This window comes from Mastigoproctus giganteus, chromosome 10 (assembly GCF_048544385.1).
Source record: "Mastigoproctus giganteus isolate SK-2022 chromosome 10, ASM4854438v1, whole genome shotgun sequence".
Lineage (NCBI taxonomy): Eukaryota > Metazoa > Arthropoda > Arachnida > Uropygi > Thelyphonidae > Mastigoproctus > Mastigoproctus giganteus.
Window position 1 is genome coordinate 218,216,728 of NC_143584.1, and position 21,307 is coordinate 218,238,034.

Here is a 21,307-nt window from a genome sequence, read left to right on the forward strand (position 1 = left end):
CCTCCCACCATTCCTAACATGCTCCATTCAATGCCTCCTGTGGTCTTCCGTCAAAAGGATATCAGAAGGATTTTGATGAATCTTGATGCTAAGAAAGCTCCAGGTCCTGATGGTATTTCTCCACTTGTTCTCAAAACTTGTGCTCCTGAACTTACTCCTATTCTTTGCCGCCTTTTTTCACTTTTCTTATTCCAAAGGTGTTTTTCCTTCTGCTTGGAAATTTGCTCATATCCAGCCAGTTCCTAAAAAGGGTGACAAATCCCTCCCATCCAATTATCGTCCCATTGCAATTACTTCTACTCTTTCTAAAGTAATGGAGAAATCAATTAACCGCCAACTCTTAAACCACCTAGAAACCTTCCGTCTGATCAACGATCGCCAGTATGGATTCCATCAGTGTCGATCCACTGGTGATATTCTGGCTTATGTTACCCATTTATGGACTAATTCAATGGAAAGGTTCGGTGAAACACAAGTAGTTGCTCTTGACATCTCAAAGGCTTTTGATCGTGTTTGGCATAAAGGTCTTCTAAACAAGCTTCCATCTTATGGTTTGCCAACTGTTTTTAGTAATTGGTTATCCAGTTTTCTCTCTGATCGCTCACTGAGGGTGATGGTAGATGGCTCTCTGTCTTCTAACTTCTCCACTAATGCCGGTGTCCCCCAAGGTTCAGTTCTTTCCCCCACTCTTTTCCTCTTGTATATCAATGACCTTCTTCCATTGACTGGAAATCCTATCCATAGTTTTGCCGATGATAGCACATTGCATTCAACTTTCCATTTTGAGAAACCTTGTCCTGCTCAATCAGCTTCAAGTTCTCGAAAATCTGCTGCCAATTCCTTAAATGCCGATCTTCAGGTAATTCTCCAGTGGGGCAAAGACAACTTAGTTGATTTCAACCCTTCTAAAACTCAGTCTTGTCTTATATCTCGCAAAAAGGATTCTTCTGCTCCTATGGTTATCTTTAGTGACACTCCGATTTCTAGGCAAAATGATATATCTCTTTTGGGGATTACCCTGACTTCTAATCTCTCTTGTCACAAGCACATTACAAATATTGCTTCCTCTGCATCTAAAAAAACTTGGTTTTCTCTTTCGCTCTCAGCGTTACTTTTCTTCCAAACAGCTGCTCACTCTGTATAAATCGCAAATCCGCCCTGCCATGGAATATTGTTCCCACATCTGGGGTGGTGCCCCCAAAACCTCTCTCAGGCTTCTTGATTCCATTTAGAAGAGGGCAGTTAGGTTAATTAATGATTCATCTCTAACAGAGTCTCTCCACTCGCTTTCTCATAGACGTACTGTTTCTGCTGCATGCCTCTTCTACAGATACTTCCATGGGCACTGTTCTTCTGAATTGGCTTCTATAATTCCCGCTCTCTCTTTCAAAACAGTCCGAACACGTGCCGCCACCAGCCAACATCCATTTACTGTCCAACTTCAAACCCACAGAACCAACTTTTCATCTTCCTCATTTATTCATTCAACTGCCGTTTTCTGGAACAACCTTCCTTCATACGTATTTCCTGAAAATTACAATCTACAGAAGTTCAAGTCCAATGTCAACAAATATCTTCTTTCGTCTTCTCAACCCAAGCATGGTACTAAGTACTATAGGTTCTAATACCTCTCGTGTTTGGGGTTCTCATAAAAAAAAAAAAAAAAATCACCTCCTTATCCCTGCCAGCAAAATTCCTGTATATCATTGACAAAACCCCAATGAGCTGTCCTGGCACCCTGTTTGCACTGTTCAGAAAATATCATATCTGACCCCAGGACTTTTCCGTTTTCCACTACCCTGAGTGCAGTATTAATGTTAAACTTCAACTGCCATTTCTCAGCCCATCTGCCTAATTTTTTTTAGACCTTGTTGCAGTAGCTTACCCAGATTACTGACATTAACCATCTTCCAACTTTGTATCATCTGAAAACGTAGACATTAAGCCTGATATTACTTCTTCACAATATATCATTAATAAATATAGAAAACAACACTGAACTCTGGAAGACTCCACTGGTAACATTCATCCATCAAGAGCACTGTCCATTAATAACCACACTTTGTCTTCTCCTACTCAACCATCCTTTTATCCAGACAGTAACTTGGCTTTAATGCCTCACTGCTCCAAACTGTTCAGCAGTATTTTGTGTGCACCAGTATCAAACACTTTCCTCAAAATCAAGTTTATCTTATCTTCCTTTGGTCTTCCTCTGTTTCTTTTTCCTCTACATGTGTAAGCTAATTTAGGGAATCTATTATCTGCCATTCTTTCTACATGTTATCATATCATGTTATTTGATATCAAGTATATGATATCAAAATTATGTTTTGCATCCTGTTCCTTTGTTACTGCATCATAGTATCCAATCAGACTGGTCAGACAAGAACACCCCTTAACAAGTCCATGCTGTGACCAGTATAACTGCATTCCTGTCTAGATGGTTCTGCATTACTTCTTTAACCAGAGACTCCATTATTTTACCTGGAAAATAAGTTAAGCTAACATGCCTGTAATAAGTCATGTCATCTTTTAGTATTAGTATTAATAGTGGAAAATAATACAAGAAAGCATGCTTATACACATCAGCCAAAAAAAAAAAAAAAAACATCTATTCTACAACCATCCCTCCTCATTTTGAATTAATCTCCCCCCCCCCATGCATAGTCTGAGCAAGAGGAAAGAATCCCATTAGCACTGAGTATGCTCAAGGCATTCAAAGAATTAAATGTCACAATCATATCATCTTGCAGGTTCCTAGTCTCCAGATGCTGAAATTTGCAGAACTGAAACTTTTTTGGTAAAGCATTCCTTTGTTCCCCCTCACAAATCTTGTTGCCCTTCTCTGTTATCCATTCCAGCAGCTCTACATCCTTCCTAAAATGAGGCCTCCAGAACTGTATGCCATAACCAAGATGTGGCTTGACCATTACATTATACAGTGGAATAATCACCTTGTCCTTGTTAGCAAAATTCCTGTACATCATTGACAAAATTGCATATGTTGTTCTAGCAGCCTGTCTGTACTGCTCAGAAAACTTCATATCAAACTGCACAATTGCCCCAGGTCTTTTTCATTTTCCACTACCTTGAGCACAGTACCACATAATTTGTACATTACTCTGGGGTTACTGCCACCCATATGAAATACAGTCAGCCCTCGTATAGCACGATAGTTGTGTTCCTAGAAACCCTCGTGCAATGCACGAGGGTTTCTAGGAACCTCGCCATGATTAGACAGCTTAGTAAACCTACAATGTTCTTGACTCTGAGTGCCAATGAAATTAGTTAGCTGTGCTTGCTTCAGCTATTGTACAAGCTACAGAAAAAGGAGTGCAATATTAGTGAAGACAATGCAAGTGACATTGACTTCATGCAGAAGGTGATGCTAGTGAACGAAGATGCTGTAACGTGTGATATACTTCAAGACGATTGTGGATGTAATTGTGAACATATTGCAGTCGAAATGTTATAGCCTGTTTGGTCAATTTTACACGGTCAACTTTTTCAAGCGCATAGAATTTCAACATTGCGGTAGAACACAAGTGCACATTTTGCTGTGGCTAAATAACTCTCCCAAAGATCCTTTGGGTGAGAACAAATATGATACCATTGCAATGATCAACAAGTTAGTACCTGTCTCCGCTAGCGAGGATACAGGCACTAACTTGTGCCTGTATCCTCAACAATACAGGCGCCTCCGTAGCCAGGTGGGCAGGAGCAGCAGTGCGTAGTACACACTTCTTGATTAGACCGGGGTTGGAGCCCGTGACCACCAAATACGGAGGATGCCGAAAGGTCAGGGAATGACCACCGCATATCCCTGGAGCAATATGGCCTTAGTAGCTAATGCTCCTAAAAACCAAATAACAACAACAACAAACATACATGTGTTACAAAAAAATAACACTGGTCAAATGGCAAACATGTCGATTTGAAGCACCATTCATTCCTTTTCGCATGAATGGTGCTTCAAATTGACAAAATCGTGTCAACACATGATTTGCGACACGGAAATGATGTGTCCCAAAATCTTCATTTCTGGTTTGTCAATCAAATCGACAAATTGGAAGTGATGTGATATGACACCATTTCCATGTTGTAAAATCGTAACAAATTAGTTTTACTTCAATCCAAAATTTAGTACAGGCTGCCTGGAGGGTAGGCATCTCGCAGGTGCCTACTTTACAGGCAGTGCAGTTTGCAGAACTTAAGCCTTTCTTGGTAAGAGCACATCTTTGTTCCCCTCACCAATCTTGTTGCCCTTCTTTGTACTCATTCTAGCAACTCTACATCCTTCCTAAAATGAGTCCTCCAGACCTGTACACAGTACTTTAGGTGTGGCCTGACCACTGCCTTATACAACAGGATAATCACCTCCCTGTCCCTACTACCAAAATTCCTATATATCATTGACAAGACTCCATGACCTACCCTGGCAGCCCATCTGCACTGATCACCAAACTTTGTATTTGACTGCACAATTACCCCTGGGTCCTTCACTTTCCACTTTCCTGAGTATAGTACCACAAACGTTGGTACGTTTCTCTTGGGTTATTGCTACTCATATGCAATACTTTGCATTTGTCAATGTTAAACTTCGGTTGCTGCTTCTCAGCCCATTTGCCCAACTTATCTAGATCCAGTTGGAGTAGCATACTGTCATTAACAACTCTGCCAATCTTTTGTATATTCATCAATATCATTGATGAATATACAAAATATTGGCAATTCATCAATATCATTGGTGAATACACAAAACAACAATGGGCCCAGCACCGGACCCTGGGGAACTCCACTAATAACATTTGTCCACGAAGAGCAGTGTCCATTGATTACCACTCTCTGTAGTCTCCCACTCAACCATTCCTTTATCCATTGTAGCAACTTACCCTTACTCTCTGTAGTCTCCCACTCAACCATTCCTTTATCCATTGTAGCAACTTACCCTTACTCTCTGTAGTCTCCCACTCAACCATTCCTTTATCCATTGTAGCAACTTACCCTTAATGCCATACTTCTCCAATTTGTACAGCAGTCTTCCATGTGCAACAGTATCAAAAGCTTTCCTGAAATCCAAGTATAAGATATTAAAATTATTTTTGACATTCAGTTCCTTTGTGACCACATAGTATGCAATCATATTGGTCAGACAAGACCTCCCTTTAACAAACAAATGCTGTATCTATTACTGCAGTCTTGTCTAGATGATCCTGCAATGCTTTCTTAACCAGTAACTCCATTATTTTCCCCAGAACACAAGTTAAACTAACGGGTCTATAGTTACCTGCGTCACCTTTTGAATCCCCTTTGTGAATTGGTGATACATTTGCATATCTCCAGTCCATGGGGACCTCCCCTGAGTCCAAGGATGCTCTCATAATTATGGCTAAGGGTTTGCTTACTTCCTTTGCTGCCTCCTTTAATATAACTGGATAGACCATGTCCACCACAGGTGCCTTCATTATGTTTAACTTCAACAATTTCTCCTCCACTTTGCTCTCAGTTATTACAAAATCACTTAGCTCCCTGTTAGAATTTGATAAACGTCTGGCATTCCCCTCAATGAATAACTCCTCATGTGTGAATGTAGATGCAAAATACTAATTCAGTTTATCAGCTACTTGGGCATGATCATCAATAGTCAACCCATCTGTGTTAAGTGGTCCAATCTGATTCATGCCTTTCCTTCTAGAGTTTACATAAGTAAAGAACTCTTTACTGTTTTTCTTTTGGGAAGATGGGCTAAGAAGTGGCAACTGAAGTTTAACCTTCACAAATGCAAAGTACTGCATATGGGTAGAAGTCCTTTGCATCCTTTGCCAAAGATTTCTCATAATCTGCCTTCGCCTGCCGAGCCTCCTTTGTGACTTGATTACAGACAAGCTTATATCTGCCATAGGCATCTGTATCACCTGATAATTTATATGCATCCCATACATTTTTCTTCTCTGCCACGAGACTCATTAATTCATCTGACATCCATTTAGGCTTGAACCTTGACCAGTTTCTTAGTTGGAATGAAAAGCCTAGTAGCCTCCAAGATTAAGTCGCTGAAGGCTTCTCAATTAGAATTCAACGTTGGTAACATCATCAGTTGATCCCACTGTACAGAATTTAAAAACTGTCTGAGACCCCTGTAGTCACCTTTACGAAAGAAAAAGTCCTTCCCTTTAGCCTTTATGGTAGTTTAGTTACATCTTTAAATAATTTCCATTCCATATCAGTACATTGTGATCACTGTCACCCAGTGGTTCCTTAATCTGCAAATTCTTAATGCATGAATAATCACTGCTGATAATCAGATCAAGAGTATTACTCCCTCTGGTTACCTTTCGAACATGCTGCTGTAGAAAACAGTCATCCAATAAATCCAAAAAAGTATTGCTAATGTAAAAAAAAAAGTAAATTGCAGCCATTATCAACCCACTGCAGGATGAAAGCCTCCTCAACAATTCGTGCTGAGGGAAATGGACCATAATCTGCCACGCTGGTCCAGTGCGGGTTGGCAGATCGACCGTATTCAGCAGTCAGGGGCTTGAACCCCGGTCTACTCAAAGAGCGTGTGCTACTGCACTCCCGCTCCTGCCCACTCGGCTACGGAGGCCGTTATTGCTAATGTATGAGTGACCAACCCACAAGTTCAAGTCAATGTCTGGAAAGTTAAAATCCCCAATTATAAGACTTTCTGATTTACTGGCCCATTTATTTCTCTGCTCAATTGCTCATTAATACTCATCAGATTCATTAGGCCTATAACACACACACCTACTTTCATTTTTCCTTTCCCAGTGCTTATGTCACACCAAACAGACTCAACATTGCATTGTCCATCAACATCAATCAGATGCACTTCCTTAGATTTTATGTTTCTTAACTAACAGCATAAACCCCCTCCTCCTTTCCTGTCCTGTCCTGTCTTTTCTATACACATTGTAATATCCAAATTCCAATTCTGCACTGCTTATATCTGTGTGACACCATGTCTCTGGTATCCCAACAATATCTGCCTTTGATCTCTTGACTAGCACTTCAAGCTCATCAAATTTATTAACTATACTCCTAGCATTGGTGTACATGCAAGTATATATGCACCTGTGTGTATGTGGTAAAATAGCTTTTATTTCAACAAAGTGTTGATAGGTACATTTTTAAATTTAAAACTATATTCATAACTTTGTATGAATATGAAAGTTATGCTTATATTCATATCTTTGCACTTGGGACAGTCATCACAAGACAGTGGCAAAACAAGACATTCTGCAAATGTTCTGCAACACCAATCAAGCTACACCACTATGTTGATTATGATGTATATACATGGAATCCTGCATATACATATATAGATCCCCGTATGGACCCAGCTAGTCAAGATGCTGATGCTTTTGCAATCACTAATAACCTCACAGATTGTTTATTTATCTACCAGAATACCGGACAATACTAATCACGCAGCTAACACGCTTGATCTTTATCTCGCAAACAACCCTTCTACGTACACAATCGAGGTGAGTGGTTCTCTAGGCACTTCAGATCAGAACTTGATGGTAGTCTCTTCTCTAATGGAGTCTTTCTCTTGTGTCAAACAACGAGGTTGAGTCATTCTCAACCTCATGTTGTTTGACATAACGACAATGCAAAATGGGATGATCTGTGAGATTTCTTTTCCTTGGTCGGATTACTGTTTCAAATCTTCTGATGTCAACATTTGCTCAGATTATGTCAATGAAATTGTACTTGTAGGGATGGAATCTTTTATTCCACACTCCACCTTAAAATCTCGTCCTTTATCTAAACCTTGGTTTTCCAATAAATGTGCAAAGGCTGTTCAAGAGAAGAATGTTGCATATCGTAATTGGCTTGTTTCCAATTCTTCAGTTTCATTTTCTGCCTACACCAGAGTTTGCAACAATTGTAAATCAGTTATTAATCAGTAAAATCTAGATTTCGAACAGGCTAAGTGTAGAAAACTTGCTCTTTGTCCAAATGGTAGCTGAGTCTGGTCTCTTGCCAAAGCTATTGGCCACAACTTTTGTCCATCTCTGTTCCCACCTCTGTCAAAACCAGATGGTTCTAGTGCCACTTAAGCCAAAGATAAAGCTGCATTCTCTTTTCTTTTTTATTTCCAACTCATGTATCGATGATCATGGTAAACCACCTCCCACCATTCCCATTACATTCCATTCAATGCCTCCTGTGGTCTTCTATCAGAAGGATGTCAGAAGAATTTTTAACAATCTAGATGCTAAGAAAGCTCCAGGTCCAAATGGTATTGCTCCACTTGTTTTTAAAACCTGTGCTTCTAAACTTACTCTTGTTCTGTTTTTTTTTTTTTGTTTTTTTTTCACTTTCTTATTCCAAAAGTGTTTTTCCTTCTGCTTGGAAATTTGCTGATATCCAGCCAGTTCCTAAAAAGGGTGACAAATCCCTCCCATCCAATTATCGTCCCTTTGCACTTACTTCTACTCTTTCTAAAGTAATGGAGAGTCAATTAACTGCCAACACTTAAACTATCTGGAAACTTTCCATCTGATCAACGATTGCCAGTATGGATTCCGTCAGTGTTGATCCACTGGTGATATTCTGGCTTATGTTACCCATCTATGGACAAATTCAGTGGAAAAGTTTGGTAAAACTCAAGCAGTTGCTCTTGACATTTCAAAGGCTTTTGATCAAGTTTGGCATAAAGGCCTTCTAAATAAGCTTCCATCTTATGGTTTTCCAACTGAATTTTGCAATTGGGTATCCAGTTTCCTCTCTGACCACTCACTGCAGGTGGGTGTAGATGGCTCTCTGTCTTCTGACTTCTCCACTAATGCCGGTGTTCCCAAAGGTTCAGTTCTTTCTCCCACCCTTTTCCTCTGGTATATTAATGAACTTCTTCCGTTGTCTGGAAATTCTATCCATAGTTTTGCTGATGATAGCACATTGCATTCCACCTTCCTCTTTGAGAAACCTTGCCCTGCACAAACAGCTTCAGCTTCTCGAATATCCATAATATCCACTACCAATTCCTTAAATGCTGATCTACAGGTAATTCTCCAGTGGAGCAAAGATAACCTAGCTAATTTCAATCCTTCTAAAACCCAGACTTGTCTTATATCTTGCAAAAAGGATTCTTCTGCTCCTATGCTTATATTCAATGAAACTTCAATTTCTAGACAAGATCATATATCTCTATTGGGGATTACCTTGACTTCTAATCATCCTTGGCATAATCACATTACAAATATTCCTTCCTCTGAATCAAAAAAACTGGGTTTCTCTTTTGCTCTTCCTGTTACTTTTCTTCCAAACAGCTGTTCACTTTGTGCTTGGTTTGAAATTTTACTGGCGCATTAGCAACAGTGCACCACTATTATGCACCATTCACTTTGGCAAATCACAAATCCACCCTATCATAGAATATTGTTCCCACATCTGGGGCAGTGCACCCAAAACCTCTCTCAAGATTCTAGATTCCATTCATAAGAGGGAAGTTAGGTTACTTAATGACTTATCTCTAACAGAGTCTCTCCACTCTCTGTCTCATAGATACCTCCATGGGCACAGTTCATCTGAATTGGCTTCTATAATTCTCACTTTCCCTTCCAAAGCATTCCAAACATGTGCCACAACCAGTCAACATCCTTTTACTATGCAACTCATAGTACCAACTTTTCTTCTTCCCCATTTATTCATTCAACTTCTGTTTTCTGGAATAATCTTCCTTTATATGTATTTCCTGAAAATTACAATCTAAAGAAGTTCAAGTCTAATGTCAATAAATATCTTCTTTTATCTTCTCAACCTTCAACCCATGCACAGTACTAAGTACAATAGGTTCTAGTACTTCTCGTGTTTGGGGTTTTCAAAAAAAAAAAAAATACTCATTGCTGGCTTACTGAAACCTGGCCATGAGCTATCACTATTGCACCTATGACATATTAGCGCTTGCAACTAATAATTAAAACATAGATTTAGCAGTGAAGGAATAGTTCAGAAGGAACAATATACAACCAGATGCATACCTCAATCTGCCTCATCTTCAGTCTTCCATTAGGAATTTTAAAATAAGTATCCTCTTGAATTAAAATGATACCATCTTCATTAGTATATTCTCTAGCTTTCTTAATAAGACCATTATAGTCGGACAGCTTTGCCTTGATTTCAATATTTGATAGCATCACTGTATTAAGAGCCTACAAAAAAAAAAAATTAAATATATATCTATATATATATATTATTAAAATAATAAGGCATTTCTTTTTGAAGACAGTTCTAACAGACAATAATGGAAGTAATAATGTATCCACATATTCCAAAAAATTACTAAATTGAGATGTTTTTTTCCTATTTATTATTTATCAAGCAAATGGTCAATAGATTCTGGAAGTGGGAAGGGGAGGATTCAACAACACTAAGAACATATGCCAGAGGTTGGACTACCTAGTCAACTGGCACCCTACACAAAGGACATGTCCCAAACCTTAAGGATAGATGCAAACTAAATATATATTTTTTAAATTAGGAAACACTTTGCTTACCAAATTGCAAAGAGATTCATCCTGATCCCACATAAAAAAAGGTACTGCTAAAATGTTATTTATCTTTGCAGTTAATAAAATATTTGAAATTATTATATTCTGATAGCATAGATAGAGAAATTGTCATATTCTGATAAGATAGCAATATTTTATTTCTTTTTTTTTATTATTATTTTTTTATTTTTTGTGTTTTTTTCTAAAATTTGGCCTCTAGGCATTAGGCATCACCTTCAACTACATGGAGAACCCCCATCAAAGTATGAGCCAAGGTCATTTATACTGGATGGACAGTCCTGCATGGGTATATATGAAAGACCATTTCCATTGACATGTGAGTACATATGGATTAAGGTCATAAATCTTAATTTATTATTCTGCTATCACCCCCAATCTAGGTGAGTCAGAAAACTGCTAGCTTGAGGGTGGGAGGATGCACAGACTAACAGATTAACTACAGCTGCAAGCAGAGGTGAAAGTGATTCTTGCAATGCTTCTATTGGTACTGTATATGGGTAGCACATTAATGTCCCAACTGTGTGGTACTACAGTCAGGGTAGTGGAAAATGAAAACCACCTGCTGACTGAAGACAAATGTCTTTCCTTAATTTGAATTTATGGCCTCCAACATGTGTAGTCTGAGCAAGAGGCAGAATGCCATTGAGCTTGTTAATCCATTCAAAATCATAAACATCTCAGTCTGATCACCTTGTAGGTGCTTAGTCTCCAGATGCTGCAATTTTTTAGAACTGAAGCTTTTCTTGGTAAAACCACCCTTTTGTTCACTTCCCTAATCTCATTTACACCTGTTCAGCAGATCTACATCCATCCTAAAATTAGGCTTCCAGATCTGTATGCAGTACTCAAGATGCAGCTGAACCATTGTTTGTACATGGGATAATTACATCCTTATCCCTGGAGAACAAAAGGGTGGTCTTACCAAGAAAGGCTTCAGTTCTGCAAATTGCAGTGTCTGCAGCCTAGGCACCTGCAAGATGATCTGATTGAGATGTTTAAGGCTTTGAATGGATCAAGTAAGCCCACTGCTGATGGAATACTTCCTCTTGCTCAGATTACACATACATGAGAGGGCATAAATTCAAACTGAGGAAGAATGGTTGCAGGAAAGATGTGTGGAAGTTTGCCTTCAGCCAGCAGATGGTTGATTGTTGCAACAAACTTTCATCTGTTGTTGTGGAAATGGCTGGTTTGAACAATTTCAAGGAAGAACTAGACAAATTATTGGAGAAGATGGACAGGTCATGTGAGATGCCTTTTTTTTTTTTTTTTTAAATTTTGTGACAGCATCCCATCGAACTTCGAGAAGTTCAATGAGAAGTCACCTATATGAATAGGCTGCAAGTGCACAAGTATTAGTATGAGTAGTGGACAATTATGCAAGAAAGCAAGCTTTTAAAGTGTCAGCCAAAAAAAAAAGACTTACAAACATTACACATCCATACACTGCAAGAATTTTTCTAGTTCATTCTTCCTTGAATTTATTCAAACCATTCACTTCCACAGCAACAGAGAGTTTTTTTTCCCAACAATCATCCACCTGAAGGAACTGGATGAAAAACGTTTTTTGCATCTAGTTCCTTTGTGACCACATTGTATCCAATCAAATTCGCCAGACAAGACTTCCCCTTGACAAACCCATGCTGTGTCTGAATTATTACTGCTGTCTTGTCTAAATGATCCTGCAATGCTTCTTTAACCAGTGATCCCATAATTTTCCCTGAACAGAAGTCAAACTAACAGGTCTGTAATTACTCATGTCACCCTTTGATCCCCCTTTGTGAATTGGAGTTACATTTGCACATCTCTAGTCCATGGGGATTTCCCCCAAGTTCAAGGATGCTCTAATAATTATGGCTAAGGGTTTGCTTACTTCCTTTAATGTAACTGGATAGATCCCATCTACCCCCAGGTGCCTTTCTTATGTTCAACTTCAACAATTTTCCTCAACTTTTCTCCATTATTACAGAATCACTTAGCTCCCTGTTAGACTTTGATAAACTTCTGGCATTCCCTTCCTTGAATAACTCCTCATGTGTGAATGTACATGCAAGACATTCATTCAGTTTATCAGCTACTTGAGCAGGATCATCAATAGTCGAACCATCTATGTTAAGTGGACCAATCTGAATCATCCCCTTCCTTCTAGAGTTTACATAACTCTTTGCTGTTTTTTCTTTGCATCCTTTACCAAAGATTTCTCATAATCTGCCTTTGCCTGCCTAACCTCCTTTGTGGCTTGATTACGGACTAGCTTATATTTGCCATAGGCTTCTGTGTCACCTGATAATTTTTATGCATCCCATGCATTTTTCTTCTCTGCCACGAGCCTCATTAATTCATCTAACATCCATTTAGGCTTGAACCTTGAACAGTATTTCTTAGTTGGTGTGAAAAGCCTAGGAGCCTGCAAGGTTAAGTCCCTGAAGGCTTCTCATTTAGAATTCATCGTTGGTAACATCATCAGTTGATCCCACTGTATAGAAGTTAAAAACTGTCTGAGAATTATTTACTGAGACAATCTTTATGAAAACAAAAATCCTTCCCTTTAACCTGGATGGTAGTTACTTCTTTAAGTAAATCCCACATCAGTACACTGTGATCACTTTCCCCTAATGGTTCCTTTATCTGCAAATTCTTAATGCATAAATAATCACTGCTGATAATCAGATCAAGAGTATTAATCCCTCTGGTTGCCCCTCGAACATGTTGCTGTAGAAAACAATCCTCCAATAAATCACAAAAGTCTTGTTAGCATGCGAGTGACCAATCCACAAGTCAATATCAGAAAAATTAAAATCCCCCATTGCAAGACATTCTGATTTACTGGCCACTCTTATTTCTCTGCACAACTGTTTGTTGTACTCATCAGAGTCATTAGGCCTGTAACACACTCCTACTCTCATTTTCCCTTTCCCAGTGTTTACATCACACCAAACAGACTCAACATTGCACTGTCTACCCATATCAACTGGATGCATTTCCTTTGATTTTGGGTTTCTTAACTAACAGCATAACATAACCCCTCTTCCCTTCCTACGCTTTCTGTACACATTGTAATCCTCAAATTCCAATTCTGCACTGCTTATATCTGTGTGACACCATGTCTCTGATATCCCAAGAATATCTGCCTTTGATGCCTTGATCAGCACATCAAATTTATTTACTATACTTCTAGCATTGGTGTACATGCAAGTATACATGCACCTGTTCTTATTCCTAGTTACCCTAACACATTCCATGTATTTACTTGTTCCATGTTGATCCACTAGTTAATTGAAATTAACTAGGTTATCTCTGCCCCACTGGAGAATTACCTGTAGATCAGCATTTAAGGAATTGGTAGTGGATATTATGGATATTCGAGAAGCTGAAGCTGTTTGTGCAGGGCAAGGTTTCTCAAAGAGAAGGTGAAATGCAATGTGTTATCATCAGCAAATCTATGGATAGAATTTCCAGACAACGGAAGAAGTTAATTAATATACCAGAGGAAAAGGGTGGGAGAAAGAACTGAACCTTTGGGAACACCGGCATTAGTGGAGAAGTCAGAAGACAGAGAGCCATCTACACCCACCTGCAGTGAGTGGTCAGAGAGGAAACTGGATACCCAATTGCAAAATTCAGTTGGAAAACCATAAGATGGAAGCTTATTTAGAAGGCCTTTATGCCAAACTCAATCAAAAGCCTTTGAAATGTCAAGAGCAACTGCTTGAGTTTCACCAAACTTTTCCACTGAATTTGTCCATAGAGGGGTAACATAAGCCAGAATATCACCATTGGATCAACACTAACAGAATCCATACTGGCAATCGTTGATCAGATGGAAAGTTTCCAGATAGTTTAAGCATTGGCCGTTAATTGACTCTCCATTACTTTAGAAAGAGTAGAAGTAAGTGCAAAGGGACGATAATTGGATGGGAGGGATTTGTGTGACACAATGTTCCACGATGATCCCCAGCAACTTGCTCTCTAGGCTGCTGCTCATTACAATAGAAGCAGTGCAAGAATCACTTTTGCCTCTGCCTGCGGCTACTGTAACTGTTTTAGTCTTGGCATATGTCCATTCTGATATTCCCTGTCAGAGACTTGGTAATTTGGAATCTCCTCTCTTTGGTCTTCTCTGGCTTAAAATCTCTCTACCTCATTGTGTCAAATTCATCTGTTGTCTCTACCGTTCTCCCAACTCCACTAATCGCTTGGAGCTCTTTGACTTCCTCTCTTTGCAACTCGACTTTCTCCAGTCCAACTTTCCTAACAGTGAGGTAATTTTCCTTGGTGATTTTAATGTTCAAAACTCCAGCTGGCTTCCGTTTTCTAGTCACACCAACCCAGCTGGTCGAGATGCTGAGGCCTTTGCAATTACTAATGATCTTGCACAGATTGTTCATTTACCTACAAGGATACCGGACAATCCTAATCATACAGCCAATACGCTTGATCTTTTTCTCAAAAACAACCCTTCTAAGTACACGGTCGAAGTGAGAGGTCCTTTAGGCACTTCAGATCACAACTTGGTGATTGTCTCTTCTCCAATGACACCTTTATCTCATGGCTATTCCCAAGGTCATCCCATTTTGCATTACAAGAATGTAAAATGGGATGACCTGCGAGACTTCTTTTCTTCTTTTCCTTGGTCGGATTACTGTTTCAAAAGTTCTGATGTCAACATTTGCTCAGATCGTGTCAGTGAAATTATTCTTGTTATTAATCAGTCCAAACTAAATTTTGAACAGGCCAAGAGTAGAAAACGGATTTAATAATAATAAAAAAACTCGCTTCTTGCCCTAATGATAGCTGAGCATTCTGGTCTCTTGCCAAAGCTATTGGCCACAACTTTTGCCCATCTCTGCTCCCACCTTTGTCAAAACCAGATGGTTCTGTTGTCGCTTCAGCCAAGGATAAAGCTGATCTGTTAGCATCCCATTTTTCTTCCAACTCATGTATTAATGATCTTGGTAAACCACTTCCCACTATTCCCAACATGATCCATTCAGTGTCTCCTGTGGTCTTCCATCAAAAGGATGTCAGAAGGATTTTGACAAACTTGATGCTAAGAAAGCTGCAGGTCCTGATAGTATTTCTCAATAGTTCTCAAAACCTGTGCTCCTGAATTTACTCCTGTTTTTTACTGCCTTTTTCACTTTCTTATTCCAAAGGTGCTTTTCTTCTGCTTGGAAATTTGCTCATATCCAGCCAGTTCCCAAAAAGGGTGACAAATTCCTCCCATCCAATTATCGTCCCATTGCAGTTACTTCTACTGTTTCTAAAGTAATGGAGAAATCAATCAGCCGCCAACTCTTAAACTACCTAGAAACCTTCCATCTGAAAAACAATCGCCAGTATGGATTCCGTCAGTATCGATCCACTGGTGATATTCTGGCTTATGTTACCCATTTATGGACAAATTCAATGGAAAAGTTCGGTGAAACACAAGCAGTGGCTCTTGACATCTCAAAGGCTTTTGATCGTGTTTGGCATAAAGGCCTTTTAACCAAGCTTTCATTATGGTTTGCCAACTGTTTTTTGTAATTGGTTATCCAGTTTTCTCTCTGATCACTCACTGAGGGTGATGGTAGATGGCTCTCTGTCTTCTAACTTCTCCACTAATGCTTGTGTCCCTCAAGGTTCAGTTCTTTCCTCCGCTCTTTTCCTCTGGTATATTAATGACCTTCTTCCATTGACTGGAAATTCTATCCATAGTTATGCTGATGATAGCACATTGCATTCCACTTTCCAGTTAGAGAAACCTTGCCCTGCTCAAACAGCTTCAACTTCTTGAATATCCGCTACCAATTCCTTAAATGCCGATCTCCAGGTAATTCTCCAGTAGGGAAAAGACAACTTAGTTGATTTTAATCCTTGATATACTGAAATAAACTCAGTCTTGTCTTATTTCTCGCAAAAAGGATTCTTCTGCTCCTATGCTTATCTTTGGTGATACTCCGATTTCTAGGCAAGATGATATATTTCTTTTGGGGATTACCTTGACTTCTAATCTCTCTTGGCACAAGCACATTACAAATATTGCTTCCTCTGCATTTAAAAAACTTGGTTTTCTCTTTCAGTGTTAATTTTCTTCCAAACAGCTGTTCACTCTGTACAAATTGCAAATCCGCTCTGCCATGGAATATTGTTCCCACATCTGGGGTGGTGCCCCCAAAACCTCTCTCAGGCTTCTTGATTCCATTCAGAAGAGGGCAGTTAGGTTAATTAATGAGTCATCTCTAACTGAGTCTCTCCACTCGATATCTCATAGACGTACTGTTTCTGCTGCATGCCTTTTCTACAGATACTTCCACGGGCACTATTCTTCTAAATTGGCTTCTATAATTCCCGCTCTCTCTTTCAAAACTGTCTGAACATGTGCCGCCACCAGTCAACATCCATTTACTGTCCAACTTCAAACTCACAGAACCAACTTTTCATCTTCCTCATTTATTCATTCAACCGCCATTTTCTGGAAAAACCTTCCTTCATACATATTTTCTGAAAATTACAGTCTACAGAAGTTCAAGTCCAATGTCAACAAATATCTTTTTTCGTCTTCTCAACCTCCACCCCCAAGCATGGTACTAAGTACTATAGGTTCAAATACCTCTTGTGTTTGGGGTTCTCATAAAAAAAACAAAACATGTTAAACTACTGTCGTGACCAGGGGGGTGGCCTTCCCAAGGGTGAAAGGGATGCACTGCACCTGGGTGACAATGTTCAAGGGGCACCTGAAAATCTGAAATGCATATGAAGAAAATTTTAAAGGGGTGCAGCAAATTTCAATTGCCACCCGGGCACCACATACCCTAGGAATGGCCCTGCTCATGACACTATTATACTATGGTATATTACTATGATTTTAATGCTTTTTTTTTTTTTAAATAGTGCAATTTTATTAATATAAAATTACTTATTTTACATTTGTATGATTTACAACTTTTTTATAGTACAGAACACTTGTGGTAAATCTCGGCTTTGTTTAAATCTTGCTTTGTGGCATAGTAATATATTCACAGTTCCACCCATTTTGGATATTCATGGGTAAGTGTCAATAATTCACTGTCCTCCCAGCACTGGGAGAAAAGGGCTCAGGTTTGACTCCTGCCGATGATGCAATTATGGGATTTTTTTTCACTCCATGACTGAGTTAGTTGGTGTCAAGTTTTTAAGCAAGGTCTTCACATCCCATAATTCAGGTTTTTATCTAACAAAATAGGAAAAACAACCAGATACATTGGCAGATGATGGTAATTCTTGGAGGGCTCTTACTACTTTTTTTTTTTTTTTTACCACACATTTGGGAGAAGAACTATATTCAGATCCTGTTGGTAACAGGAGAAACTTTAACTGAAGCTTTTCCAAGTAGGGCTGAGTTAGTCAGCCTCCACCTCGAAAATTATTTTCTACACGCAGTTACACGAATTGCTCTGCAAACTCAAGACCATAAATTGTGATACTTTTCACAATGTCCATGAATGGTAGCTAGAGTCAGTCCTAGAGCTCAGGTGCAAGAATTAATGTTAGGATTTTCTCCTTTCTGGAACTAAAAAGGACCCCTCTGTTTGTATTTGTATGTCCATCTTAATTGGGGTTCTAGGTGCATTGTGCCTATTGCAGCTGCACCCCACCCTACTGGTAGCTCATGGATGTAAATTCCTCTGGCTGCATCAAAATATTTTTGAAATCAGAAAATACGATGTCAGCAATTTCTAATAAACTTGTTTCTGCTCATGTATTTCTTCAAACATTTATTATTATCATGTTTATTATTTTTTATTATGTATATACAGGGGATCCTCGTTATCCGAGGATAATTGGTTCCAGAAAATTCAACTTAAAACGAATCCACCTAAAAAGGGGACCAATTTTCATAATGTTTATTATTTAAATAAAACTAAATGCAACTAGGCATAATCTTTTAAGAGCTGAAGTTTCTATATCTATATAATATCGGTGTAGATATACCACAGACAACTCTTAAAGAAAAACTATGATAGTAGTATGAAAAGCATCATTTCATCTGTATCTCATATTGTGTTTATCCTTCACAATGAGTTGCCCATGTATTGCACTACCTCGAATAAGCAATGCTTCACTAATAGAAAACACTATTGTTAGTTTTTCTTGGTGGATGCTACCACCCAGATGGCACCGTTTCAAAACTAGTTGGCTTTTCATTGGGTGGGTGGGCAGGTTTCACTTGCAATACCCTGGTATTGCAAGTGAAGTGTTATTTATTCAAAGTAGTGCAATGCATGGGCAACTCATTGTGAAGGATGAATAGATATGATGTATCTACACCGATATTATTATTATTAGCTATGTGGTGCAAGGAAGCCTGAGGCTCATGCTGCACCAGCCAAAAAAAAATTTCTGAATTACCCTCAGAGAGAGAGAGGTCAAAAGTAGAAGGGAATCACCAAGAACGATGATATCCAGCTCAGGACCCTGGGTAGACCAAGCCCATACTCACCAGACGTGAGCTCCTGGGGTTATATAGTAATGTTTATTATGTACTGTACTTGTACATAGTAAAAAGCCGACCGGGCAGATAGCCAGGTAGGTAAAGTGCCTGCCTGGCAACCCAAATGTCGCGGATTCAAATCCTGCCTTGGGCTTGAATCTGAGTAAAATCCAAAAACTTGGGGAGGTGCATTATGGCCACAGAAGCCGATGCACTAACGAAAAAAAAAAAAATAAAACAAAAAACATAGTAAAAAATGGATGAAGGAACGGAAAAATGAGAAAATCATTTTATTAGACATTTTTTATTATAATATGTTATTAGTGGACATAATCAATGGACACTGCTCATCGTGGACTAATGTTATTAGTGGAGTCCCTCAGGGTTCAGTATTGGGGCCTTTATTGTTTTCTGTATTTATAAATGATATTGATGATGGTATATCAGGCTTAATGTCCAAGTTTGCAGACGATACGAAGGTTGGCAGGGTTGTCAAGGACACTACTGACACTATGCTGCTGCAACAGGATTTGGAAAGGTTGAGCAGATGGGCTTCGAGGTGGCAAATGAAGTTTAACATTGACAAATGTAAAGTACTACATATGGGAAACAGCAACCCCAGAGCAACGTATCAACTCTGTGGTACTACACTGACAGTGGTAGAGAATGAAAGGGACCTGGGGGTGGTGGTGCAGGCAGATATGAAGTTCTCTGAGCAGTGCAGACGAGCTGCAAGAGTAGCTCATGGTGTATTGTCAATGATATATAGGAATTTTTCTAGCAGGGATAAGGAGGTGATTATTCCCTTGTATAAGGCAATGGTCAGGCCACACCTAGAGTACTGTATACAGGCCTGGAGGCCTCATTTCAGGAAGGATGTAGAGCTGCTGGAACGAGTACAGAGAAGGGCAACTAGATTGGTGAATGGGACAAAGGGGTTCTCTTACGAAGAAAGGCTTAAGTTTTGCAAATTACAGTGTCTGGAAACTAGGCACCAGCGGGGTGATCTGATAGAGGTGTACAAAGCCTTGAATGGTTTGAGCATGCTCAATGCTGATGGGATTCTTCCTCTAGCTCAGAAAAATCACCTGAGAGGGCATAAATTCAAATTGAGGAAAGACAGATGTAGGATAGATGTGCGGAAATTTGCCTTTAGCCAGCGGGTGGTTGGTGGGTGGAACAGACTTCCATCCCTTGTCGTGGAAGTTGATAGCCTAAATAAGTTTAAGGCTCAGCTGGACAGGTATTTCGAACGAACAGAGGGGTGAAGTGGAAGTGGTTATTTTTATTTATTTATGTTACTTTTTTTTTTTTTTTTTTGGCTGATGCTGCATAAGCTTGCTTTCTTGCATCAAATGCCTCTACTAATGCTAATGCTAATGCTAATGTTACACAATGTAAGTTTATTGAAGTTACACTATTTTTCAGTTGTACAAATAAAGAATGAATCCAGAGTTGTTTGCATTTTTTTTTTTTTTTTTTTTTGTTGTATTTTTTCAGAAAAATTGTGTCATAGCATTTAGTTATGTCTTTAACTTTGCGCTTAACATTTGTTGCATGCTCATGAAGAAGATCGTTCTCACAAAAAATATTCAAGTGCTTGGTCAATTTTCTCAAGGGAAAAAGCTTTAATTCTTCAATTTTCAAATCCTCGTAACTGGGGGGACTCAGATAATGAATACTTGATACCAGGAACCCCTGTTTAATTGTATGTAATTATTTTATTTTTTGGTAATTTATTTTATTATTATTTTTTTTTTTTTGCTGTTGCAGCAAAATCCTGTGATTTCCTTGTACTACATGGGAAATACTAATTCTAAATAACTTACATGCTTAGCAAATATCAATGAAAAAGAGTTGAGGGTTGGAAACTTCATTTCACAAATGTTTAAATGTTTCCAAATCACAGAATCAAAACAAGGTCAATTTATCCTTCTAGTTGTTTAACTGTGGCTCTTATATCAAGAAACTTCTTATTGCCAACCTAGAAATCATATACTATATGTATTTAAAAAAAAAAAAAAAGTTAAATTATAAATTAAAAAAAAAAAACAAAAAAACAGAGTTGTCAATACTCAGGTGGGCCACATATCAGTTTATCAAAAAAGATAGCAATTTCTAAAGCAACAAAATATTGCAGTTTCAAAAATTTGTTGTCACAAATAAAATAACCTCATAAACTTCAAATGAACATAATATTGTCATAACATAACATAACATAAGATTTTAATATAAATACTATTTTTGTCAATATTTTTTTTTTTTTTTTTTTTACAAGAGTAAAAAAAAAAAAAAAAGAAGTTAAAAAAAT

The 21,307-nt window shown here is 38.6% G+C and overlaps 1 protein-coding gene across 1 annotated transcript in view; it reads right to left on the reverse strand.

Annotated features, from left to right (window-relative positions):
* Positions 1-21,307, reverse strand: part of LOC150079934 (uncharacterized) — a 36,448-nt gene that overhangs the window by 13,990 nt on the left and 1,151 nt on the right. Inside the window, exon 2 of the mRNA XM_090383566.1 lies at positions 10,011-10,181. Within this exon, the coding sequence (XP_090239692.1) occupies positions 10,011-10,181 (171 nt within the window). The remainder of the gene's footprint in view (positions 1-10,010; positions 10,182-21,307) is intronic.